The sequence below is a fragment of the Metopolophium dirhodum genome, chromosome 8, assembly GCF_019925205.1.
Source record: "Metopolophium dirhodum isolate CAU chromosome 8, ASM1992520v1, whole genome shotgun sequence".
Taxonomy (NCBI): domain Eukaryota; kingdom Metazoa; phylum Arthropoda; class Insecta; order Hemiptera; family Aphididae; genus Metopolophium; species Metopolophium dirhodum.
The window spans coordinates 20,869,672-20,882,006 of NC_083567.1; the positions used below are offsets into that span (position 1 = coordinate 20,869,672).

Consider the following 12,335-nt stretch of genomic DNA (forward strand, 5'->3'; position numbering starts at 1 on the left):
TTAGAAAAGTTTTTCGTATACAATGATTTATCATTGAATTAAAATATAACACATCCATTAGTCATTGCAACGACATGCTCAACAACTACTGTACACCAGAGTGATACCCACTTGTCCACCTTTTTAACATATTTTCTTTAACAATAACATTAAATTACTTAAATATAAAATGAATAATAAGTAACTATATAGGTACCTACCTCCTATCTATATAAAAGTAATTGTTCGCGTCTTCAGTTGCAAATTCGTTAATAATATCTTCAGTTTTTAATTGATTTGTTAAATATTTAACAATAATAGGTACATTTGAAAATCGTTCTTGATTCATGCTATTCCGTAGCCAATTTAAGTTATTTGAGGGTGCTAACACAATATTTGAAGGCGATAGCCGATAAGTACCTAGTACAACACCAGCTAGTTGCGCCCATGACAAAATAGATCTATTTTGTCATGGTTGCTCCTATGCTACATTGCTACACTCGGTAAGTCCCACTAGTATAATCCCATAAAATGCAGGGTGACCAACAGTGACTTCCCGTTTTCCTCTTTTAGTTGAACGATACCTAAATCGGGACAACACGATGGACCACCCTGTGTAAAAATATTTTTTGGTCAACCATTCAAATTGTAAATAATGTGTACCTAATTATGGTTTAAAAGTTGCAATTCATACTATGAAGATAACGGATGAATAAATGTTACAGTATAATAGAATTAAAAAATAAAGAAAAGCCCATTCAGTTCGATTATGGGACATAATAACGGTGTGTAGAGTAGATAAACTTGCAGATTAGACAAGCGAATATTGGAATTATGAAGGAAACTAAACTTTCATTAGTTTAAAAAAGTTATTATGATTACAGATTAACTAATTATGTTTGTACTTTGCATTTTACCTATATAATATCATTCGTGTAAAAATATTAAAATAAAAATGCATTTCCTGATGTAAGTAGCCAAGTAGGTACCCAACTAACTCACCTGTATTTTTTTTTTTTTTAGAATAATAATATTATGGTCGCAGTTAACCATCTAAACTATGAAGTGCTCCTTATAGGTATCAATAGAACTATAACTACCTACTTCAAATGTCTTCTATAGATTATGTATTGGTTACATTATTTAATTATTACCAATAGGCTGTAGGCTATAAGTTCACATTATAAAACTAATTCACTTTACAGTTGACTTATTAAGTCAAAGTGCATGAATATAACATAAAAAGAATTATTAAATTGTTACAAAATAACTAACAAACTGTTGTATTGTTTAAATACATTTTAGTATAATATTATTATAGTCCATAAAATAATATACAATAATATGCTTTTATGCATACCAAGTATCGTCGTGGAAGCATTAAGAAATATAAAATAATAATATTATTGTTCAATTCTCTTACTAGTGCTGCTATCAATTACAATATAAAATACTTTTTTAAAATTTCAAGTTTTGCTTTATTTTACCAGCAGATAGCAGCTTTATTAGATAGTAGATACTACGGCTATAGCTGATAATGTTATCTGTACTTCATTGAAAGATAACATTACAATTCACAAGGTGTTGATTGTTGATAGTTGCTAAATCTAAAATCAAAATCAGTAAATCACAATTAATAATTATATTGCTTCGGATTGCTACAAATGGACGATTTAGTAAAAACTTAAAAATGAAGTACTTGTTCGGTGCTTTGAAACCTCACACTCCAGTACGTAATTGTCGTAATCAACAAATTTGAGTTCTTTAGAAAAATTAAAGTGCTGGGTTCTATAGATACCTATATAAATCCGTTCACTCAGCTTTGAATCTTCGTAAAAATGTAAATATTAGTTAATTGTAAGTTAATGATTAACAATATAAATATTATTATTGTACACAATTTTAACGATTAATATAACTATGTTTGTGGATTTAAATCGGATTCTCACTAAATTTCCTACTAAACACTTGGTGTACTGCTTTGCTTATGGATCTGGTGTATTTCAACAGGCTGGTCGTACGGATCGTGCAATGGTGGACCTAATATTTGTTGTAAACAATACACACGACTTTCATCGAGAGAATTTAACAATTAATCCAGATCATTATTCATCGATTCGTTACTTAGGAGCATCGGTCTTATCAAGTGTTCAAACTTCATTTGGTGCTAATGTATATTTTAATACACATATCACAGTAGACAACTTAATGTTCAAATATGGCATTATAGATGTTAAAGATTTTCGTCAAGATTTACAGTCATGGTACACACTTTACATAGCTGGTCGGCTTCACAAGCCCGTGTTAATGTTGCGTGATGAAGGATTAAGTGATTTGGTTATGCATAATCTAAGAAGTGCTGTGCATGCTGCATTACTTCAGTTACCTGAACAATTTTCCGAAATAGACTTATATACTGCCATTGCAGGTCTATCGTATCGAGGAGATTTCCGTATGATTATTGGTGAGGACAAGAACAAAGTGGCTAACATTGTACAACCTCAAATAGAAAAATTCAGGACATTATATACACCAGTTTTTAAATCAATGAGCGATAGGCTCTCTATAAATTCATTTGTAGAACAAGACAAGAGTTCACAGAGCAAATTGTATCATTTACAAAGGTTACCACAAAATTTAAAGAATATTTTATTCAGATCTTATAAGAACAAATTGAATAATGATAGAATATTAGAAGATTTAGCAAAACAAGATGATGTTAGTAAAATTGTGCGCAATGGTATTTGTAGAATAGTTTTTTATTCTAGTCTTATGCAAAGTATAAAAGGAATACCAACGGCCGGCTTACTAAAGTCTGTTGTCTATAGCTACAGCAAATTAAATAAAATGGTTAAATCTATGTTTTTATAACTAATTTGATTACCAAGAAATATAGTATTGTTATGTTATTATATAATTGTATTTTTGTTTTGTATTAGGTAACTGAAATTAAACTTTATATTATTGATATTAAACAAAATTGTACACTTATTATTTATTTATTTATTCATCAAATTGTTTTTCCTTGTGTTCATACATATTATAACAATTTAAGATAGATATTTTTATTTATGTAACTACAAATAATAATAATAATAAGTATGATATAATGAAAGACAATAATGTGTTATGTATTGTTATAAATGTATAACTTCAAATAATTTAGCTACCTACCTACTTACACATATAATTTTATTAAATTATAATATCCAATACCCGTAATTATCTTAATATGAACTTTTTAATGCCAAACAATCATTAAACAATTAATGAATCAATGGTGAAGTATTGGTACCTTAAACATGATTTAGTTGGTCCATTCAATTTTAGTGAACCATTAAATTAATCGATTTTTTCTACACAACACATCATACTTTTTTAAAAGTAAAACAAAATTTAATTTTTTTTAACTCAGGGTATTTTTATTTAATTGAAGACATTTAGACATAATAATAATTAAATAACTATTTTTTTGTCGTTAAATAATAAAATATGTTAACTAGACCATGAAAGTTGTTATAGTTTCAAGTTTATAACTTTAAGTGTAAATTCAAAAAATGATTGTATTATTTTATTCTAACAAAGAATATATAACATCTTTATTGGACAACATTTTTCTCATAGCTTACCTACTCGTTCTGTTTGTCTTGATTAAACAGTAAATCATAGCATTAGAATATTGTTAATAAATAATTATGTTTAACTACCTTATAATACAGCTCAAACTTTGGACTGGATAAAATACAACTGATTGCTTTACTATTGCTTCTATTTGATGAATCTATCCAATATTTAATGCGTTAGATACCAGAATAGGAAAAAATATCAAATAATTTAATTTGAATAAGAACCACGTTGACTGTGATCCACAGTTATTATTTAAATACACCAAGATAACATAATAAAATATGTTATACATGGGTAACTAATAAAGAGTGAAATAGTTGTATCAAAATTGATTTAACCAATCTCAAACATAAATCAGCTTCAATAAGTGCAATATGCAGCTATTGCCAAGATGGCAAGATCAAAGGCATTTTTAATATAATTTTACTATCAAAGATATTCAATAATACATTAATCGTAATAATTCATAGTGATCAATGGTAGTAGCATAACAAGTGTAGCACTAACAGATAGTTGTTGGTAGTTCTTACAAGTAACAAGTATCTATAATTCTATTTTCATTAACATGGATGTCATTATAACTCAAGAATCAATAATATATTTTTTTTTCAATATTTGAAATATAATTAAAATATATTAATATCGTGTTAAATAAACTTAAATTATACTTATATAGTTGTAAAAATTACTTGTAAAAATATCTATAATGTGAAATGATCGTATAACGAAAAAGAATCTGTGGCCCGTGCCGATTCACTGTTGGCGAAGAATCAAAAATTTGGAATTGCAGTTATTTTTTTTAAAACTAAAATTGTATACAACAGCGCTGTCTATCGGTTAGGTTAGGTACAGTTTCGGGAGGTTTTATCCGGAAAGGATACAACAGCGCCGGTAGATGACGCTGCCGTTATCGTTCAGAGTTTCAGACAACATCTGAATATTTTAAATACATAATTAATTAGTTTCCCATTGCCATTTTTTGTATTTTTGCATATTACCATTGCCGAATGCGAATGCAAATCTTGGCGTTAGGTTAATCTCGAAAGAGTAATCTTGTATTTTTAAAATTAAATACCATAATAATAACTATACCTAATGAAATATTGACATATTGACATTCCTATTTCGGTTTTTCGAAAACATTATCATCAGAGATTTGCCATAATTTTCGCAATCCACATAACACATTGGTATCGCGTAAACAACGTACCAAAAAAATACGTAAAAACCGTTAATAAAAAATATTAAAGTAAACATTTATGAAACATTTGTTTATGAAAACGTATGTTGTAATTTATAGTTATAAGTGTTATAAGTATTTATAACTATTATAACATTATTAAAAACAAAACAAAAAATACGACCAAATAATTTATAAAATGCACTATTTAAAAAAAGGTTGCCATGTACATTCTTATCATTATTACTACGTATATCAACATCCTACTAGCAAAAGGTCATTTAGAAAACCGACAAAAATAAAATCACCTTTGATGGATGCACAGAACCACTTTTCTCACCTTCCAAACTCCATTGACATAAAACGTTTGTCACGTTTCACTATTAAACATCAAGTTTGTGGGTCTATAAAATATAAATTTGTCGTCCTTTTAATTATCGGGTAGCAGTTAGCACAAACAATATTGTCTGTAAATCACTAAAATTATCGATTCCAACAACATTGCCGACTGACCTAACATGTACCTCATGTAGGTCGCTTACGACATCGTTACCGGGTTTCCACACCAGGGTCTCATACACGAGTACGTCAACGGCACAGGCAGCCTCGTGATGAAGTGTTGTACGTTAGGTTGTCTATCTTATATACCTTAATGGTCAATGGATATCCCAACACTAAAAGCAACTTTGCTTAGATTTAAAGTATAAGTATATTTAAGAAATATGGTGTGAGTCTCACACTTAAACACTAATTATTCAATGAGATACAGGCGTTTGGAAATATGCGTGTGACGTCATAGAACCGAAGTCTGAACGGCGGCGTATGTTTTACGTGCAAAAGCGCAACGATTTCAATCGTTAAATATAATATTTTTAAAATTTTTTTATGTAACCTTAAGTGTTTTTGACACTGGTGTGATTATGATTTTGATATACTTTCTAATTTTTTTATAGTAGATAAATCTATTATAGTGAATTTTGTAAGATTTGGTTTATACGGCAATACAACGCGAGTCGCGAACTCAATAATTTTACTAAATTATAATTTATATTTTATAAGATGTATGCAACAACAAGATATATTAAATTTTAAATCACACCATCGTTTTAAGCACATAAAATATATATTTTGGATTATGAAAAAAAATTCTGAAATACTATTTTAAGTTATTCAAATCATTGTGCAAATCAAACTACTTTTACACGTAAAACATATAGGTGGCTGCAGCTCAGTCGTCGGCTCTATGACGTCACGCGGCTATTAATCAACTCTCATTATCTCGTTGAATAATCATTTTTTTAATCTCGGATTTTTACCAAAACGTTTTTTATTAATATGTTGACTACAATAATACACAAATAAACTTAAAATTAAAAAAATACATATTTAATCAATACCTTACCACCGGTAGCGCTGTATATAAAAAGTCACCAGATCACGTGTATATTTAATCAAAGAGACTATAGTATTTATTTCCAAAGCTCATACTAATGATCACTTACTAGGCACAAATTTACACGACCCGCATGCACACACATAGAAAATTGCCTATACTGAACTCCTTAAAATCGGTCGGTATTGAAATCAATATAGGCATACAATAAATTATTATTACATCAAAGTCGATCATTTGTTTATCTATCTCGATTTCTCTGTTGAATCGTATGTATAATAAATAGGTATGTGCATTTGTGTACATTTTTTTGCCATTACTCGTTAGGTATATATTATGGTAAACGGTTCGTGTTATTTAAAAACAATCACCCATAATACTAATTAGTTCATAACATTACGTAATAGTTAATGTTGTGTTAACAGTGATCTGTTAAAACTGTTGAAGCTGTTAATTCAGTGGCTCAGTGGCGGATATATCCTAGTTCTGAGGGGGGAGCGAATTTCAAATCCACAGAGGTAATGACGTTCAACCCCTCCCATTATTTTATATTGTAATAATGTATAGTGGTGGTGAAAATCCCAGGGCGATCCACCCCCCCCCCAAATATATTCGCAACTGCAGTGGATAATGGAAAAAAGAGGAATAGTGTTGCCGAGCTGGTCAAGATTTTCGAATCTATCACCGATGATGATAACTTGGCACCAGGACGTCCGAAGATTGAAGAACGTATAAATATTACTGAAATAGTGGTCATCTTCTACTTGTGTTCGTGGACCTTCTTCTGGCCCGATCCATTAAAGAAAATTGATTTATTTTTAAAGCTCAAAAAAAAAAAGCCAATTAAATAAATTTTACTATCTACCAAAAATAAACTTTAATGTTAAAGCTTTTCACAAAATTTTTACGATTAAATATCACTAAATAAAATATATTTAAAAAAAACTAAATTCGTTAATTGTGTAATGGCAATCCAAGTTAGTCAAAATTTAATCTTCAGACGTTCATGAAAATTATTTATGTACCTAATTACACCCATATCATTAGTTTTGTTTTATAATTGCATACGTTACACGAGTACACTACACCGTTTATGAGTTCTGCATTTAGGTAAGGTAAATATAGGTACCTACTTAACATTTAACTATTTAAGTATAACATTTTTAAATACTAAGCTGCGTCAAATGTCAACGGTGTTCCAACCCATGGAATTGACCTGAAGATGCCTCTGCTACATTATGTGGGCATATGGCTATGAAGTATTATGCGTGTATTGTTAAAAATACACTAAAATATACTTAAATAGGTATTTAGTATTTAGTATCATAATTATTTGTCAAGTATACAATAATTATAACTTAGGTAACTAAAACTTATTAGTCTATTTGAAAAACTTGCAATAATTAGATCTCCTAATATTTAAATCATTGGTAATAGGAAGTTGTTAATTTGTCATTAGTTGTTTGTATAATTAATTTAAAACAATTTTTTTCTTAGTTTTTTTTTAAATTAATGAATTTTGTTTTGATTTATTTTGCTTTATTATTAGTTTATAATTTATAATTAATAAAAAATGTGTACTTAGTTTCAGTTCAATAGAGTAATATATTGACATACTGCCTTACTTTAAAAATAATTTAATTCAAAAGTGCAATATTATGATCAAAAATGCATAACCCATTAAATTAATTTATGTATTTAATTAATATTAGTAGCAATGGAAACATAAAGTAATGACATAGCCCGCATAAGTATACCTATATGTATACCAAAAATAATTGTATTCATAACTAATTTATTTCGTGCTTTATCGACTTATTGTTGACTAATTAATATTCATTGCATTTTAAAACGTCTCTTCTGTAAAAATTACTTTTTGGAGTCGTAGTGCGACCTTTAATACTGGATAGTCCGACAGTCGAATCTTTTGGAGAAGATACTTCACCGAAAACGCTTGCGATGGTTGAATCGATTTTTTATTATTTTGTATTTATTTATTTATTCTTTTCTTGTAGGTATAAGCTTCGGCGTCACCGGCTTATTTTTCCACTCAGTGTCGCGGCAGAAGTGCGGGGTGGAGGAGGATGATAAAACGGACGTTCTACATTAAGTATGCCCGGGGATGAGGCGAGAGACCTGCAGCAATAAGTAGAACGGGCCGAAGGTCCGGTCGCGGTCTACTTGGCCGCCTTCGACGGATTCCTATCGCAGCGGAACGGCCGTTCGAGAGATCTGTTGGTACCGGGCCAGGTGTCGCGGTCCAGCTCGTCTCCCCCAGTCGCCCCCCCCCCCCTCCTCATACCTTAGCGTCCTTAAATTAAAACAACCTGTCGTCTGCTACTCTGCTCTTATCATACGTCGTCGGGTGATGCGAAAAAAACAAAAACAAAAATAAGATACTATTTAACGACACGCGACCGTTGTTCAATGACGAAAACAATATTGTGGGACTCGACGTTAAACGCGACACTGCAGCACCGCGTATGACGTTCGATAATAATATAATATTATGATTGTAATGGAAGTGGCCAAGGCCTTCGTGTCATACTGCAGCCGCTATTTTACATAATAATATTTTGTAGATGCAACTGCAATTATTGCACAATTATTTCTAGAAAAACAGTACCTACTCTGTCCAGGGGGGACAGGAGGCATCCTCCATCACCCGTCTATATAACATTCTAAATATTACTATAGTCACAGACATTCGGGCACCTAAAAAATCATAAGATATTATAAGAATCAAAATTTGAACTATTCACTCAAAACAAATTTTATCATACATATTTCTGATATATTATAATATACTGCATATTATCATTGGTGCCCTGGGGCAATCCATATTTGGAGCCCTTTTTCAACATACAATTTGATATAATTTCTATTTGGGTATGCTAAGATTAGATGATTAGAATTTACATACATTCATTTTGAACCTCTATCTTAACCTCTCATTGTGATTTCGCGATTTCCTTTATGTTATCATGCACTATGCAGGCAATACGAACACGTGCATTTGCCTCATAATTTTAAATTACCTACCTATCAACGAACAATGAATATCATTCAAAACATTCAGATTATTTGACTACATATATTTTTTTTAACTATACAAATAATTTATGATTTTTTTTTCGAATAGGTAGGTAGATATACTATTAGGTGTCCATTACTTTTTCAATAAACTTTGAGTTTCTCTCAGTAAGCACTGAGCATACACAAGACCTATATCTTCTTCCAGTTTCCACTGTTATTCTGGTACAAGTTGTTATGCATCCTAATGTACTAAATGAAAAACATTACATTTTACATTTTCCAGGAGGGTGACATGTCAGTATATCAACCAGTGCATCAATATAGGGCTGCGTCATAGTATATGCAGTGTACCTACCGACAGAGGAGGTTTGACATTTTTCAGTTGGTGGTTCAACTATAGTTAATACCACCTACCCACTTACCAAAAAGTCATATTATAGGTACAAAAACTTACCTAATTTTTATAACTTTTTTGACTATTTTTTTTTGATTATTTATTTTAAAACATGCTTAAGAGGACGCCTCATCCGCATATGTTGTCTCCGTCTACAAGTGCGTAACATATCACGATTGAGCATAAAAACTCTGTAACGTTTCCATTTTCCATTTTAAGGTATTTTATACAAAAATATTTATTTAAATGATTCAAATAATTCAAAATCTAACATATCAAAAATAATAACATGATTTCATAGTCAATAAAATAGTCACATTTCATAAATCTGTTTAATAATAATAATAATAGTTATATATAATAAAATCAAAATATGGTACGAATTAAAAAAAATACTGCATGGTTTTTAAATCTAGAATACTTATAATATATGGGCGATCGAACACTGATATTATTTCTATTACAATTTTGGAATTGTACCTTAATTTATTATCTTATATATTTTCCCCCAATTTTAAATGTTTAAAACGTCGGAACTTTATTGCTCTGGAACTAATTTATTAATCGATAACATTGTCGATAAAGATGGGCTCAGCTTACGGCTCGCGTCTGGTATCATAATAATTGGTGTAATAATACGTGAACATAAGAAATTACAAAATTTTGGCCACGTGAATGTGAATGAATGTGGCAACATCGCATAAAATATTCTATGCTCAATCGTGTTGCTAATAAGGTATATGCTCAATCGTGCTTTATTACCGCTTGTAAGACGGAGACAATACATAATATGCTGATGAGGCGTCCTCTTAATAATTGTGATGAATGATGATATTATGATAAATTAGATTTTTTCTTATCAACAAAAAGCGTAATTCATAACGAGTTGATGAAATATATTTTAGATTCTGAGCGAAGCGATATTTTTACAACATTTGATATTCACTCGATTTCTCGTGTAACGATTTTCTTATTTTGTTGTAATTAAAAAACGAATGACTGTAGATACTTGAAAATATCACTGAATGTTTATATTAGCATTTTCTATACACCATAAAATTTTGAAAATAATTTGACTCTTTTTGAACTGTTTACGGACATTGTCAGTTTTCAATTTTTTTTAGTTTTTTTTTCTATAATATCAATAAAATTTTATTTGTTGGGTAAAAAAGCGTGAAAATTTAATATAAGGCTCCTGTTATATCGTTCTAATAGCACTTGAAAAATATTAAAAATATATAGGCACAATTTTTTTATAAGCATTTAAAGTTCAAATTTTGACAAAATTTATCAAATTTATAATTTAATAATTATTTTGTAGTTGAAAATTTATAAAATGTTCAACTTTTATAGCTAAGGATTGAAAATTGAAAATAAGGCTCCGCGTAAATAGGTTATATATAAATTACTTTATTTACAATAATATCATAGGCTGACTGACCGTTTTCGCTCAGAATCGTTTTTCTTATACAATGATATTATATCATTGAATTCAAATTTAACACCATCCATTACAGTGACCCACTTGTAACCTACTGTACAGCAGAGCGACATCCACTTACCCACCTTTTTTTTTTAATGTGAACAAACTTAAGATTTTTTTTAATTTGAAAAAAAATTTCTTAATTTCTATAACGAATAAACATTTATTAAAAACCTCAAATTCGTCTACAATACACTTATTAATAAAAGCAAATTTGATCGAGCTTTGACACATCTGCAGTTGTTGAATTGAATATATTAAAGTATAAGTGACTACATTTCAGCCAATTTCTCATTAGAGAGTATAATATTTCAGTAGTAACAATATTCTTATAATACAATTCTAGTATACAATTGATTGCGATTTTTGAATAACAAAATAATGTCACATTGTCTAATACTCTATGTGACTATTTTTTCGTCATAAAGCTGTCTATAACTTCATAAGTTGATTGTTAATATATGTGATTGTATCTATTTGTTGCTAATAATGAATTGGCCATTAAATTAACCATTTTTAAATTACCTATAAGGCTATACCGGACACTGATTATCAAGACCAAGTATACCTACCTATTAAAATGACACCCACCCCAAACTTTTTGGTGGTTCAGTGAACCATAAAATACATGATTGCCACCTCTGCCTTCCGAGGCTAAGCAAAATCCAGACCAATTAATTTCTAATTAAAATCACTCGACGACATTGAACAAAATTGTCAGTGTAAATTACATATAGTTTCATAAAACTGACAGTATATATTTTTAATACACTAGGTTTTTCTTAAAATGTGTATATTTTTTTGTATTTCGTTAAAAATTTTAGTATGAGTGCTGTTCCAAAAAGTAATTTGTTTATTGTGTATTTTTTTTATACCTTTAGGTATGTCCAAAATATAAATTGTTAGTTGTTACTTTGTGAAATACCAAAATTCAAACTAGCTATATTAGTCACTGAAGAGATAATTATAAATAAATAATCAGTTCAGGTTAGAAGTTGCCAAAAATTATAACTTGTAAGTTATTTCCAACTTTTCTTTTCGACTGGCAACTAGTAAGTGCCTGACTTTTGTGGTATAAGTAATAAGTGTGACACTTTAGTACTGTACCCACATGATATAACAGTTTTCTTCAAATGTATACACATTTTATTTCCATACAAAAATGGCTCATAATTCAATGTGTTATTTTGCACAAATGAAAAATGTATGTATTATAATATGATCACAAAAACCAAACAAATAA

At 29.6% G+C, this 12,335-nt stretch overlaps 1 protein-coding gene across 3 annotated transcripts; it reads left to right on the forward strand.

Moving 5' to 3' along the window:
• Positions 1 to 1,560: 1,560 nt before the first annotated feature.
• On the forward strand, positions 1,561 to 3,441 carry LOC132950394 (phosphatidate cytidylyltransferase, mitochondrial). Of its 3 annotated transcripts, none has more exons than XM_061021828.1 (2): positions 1,561 to 1,819; positions 1,990 to 3,441. In XM_061021828.1, the coding sequence occupies exon 2, from the start codon at positions 2,011 to 2,013 to the stop codon at positions 2,848 to 2,850; it is 840 nt and encodes a 279-aa protein (XP_060877811.1). In that variant the 5' UTR covers positions 1,561 to 1,819; positions 1,990 to 2,010; the 3' UTR covers positions 2,851 to 3,441. The 3 variants fall into 3 exon arrangements, with proteins under 3 accessions (XP_060877811.1, XP_060877810.1, XP_060877808.1); XM_061021827.1 differs by having other exon boundaries at positions 1,561 to 1,836; positions 1,990 to 3,440; XM_061021825.1 differs by having other exon boundaries at positions 1,561 to 3,437.
• Positions 3,442 to 12,335: the final 8,894 nt, after the last annotated feature.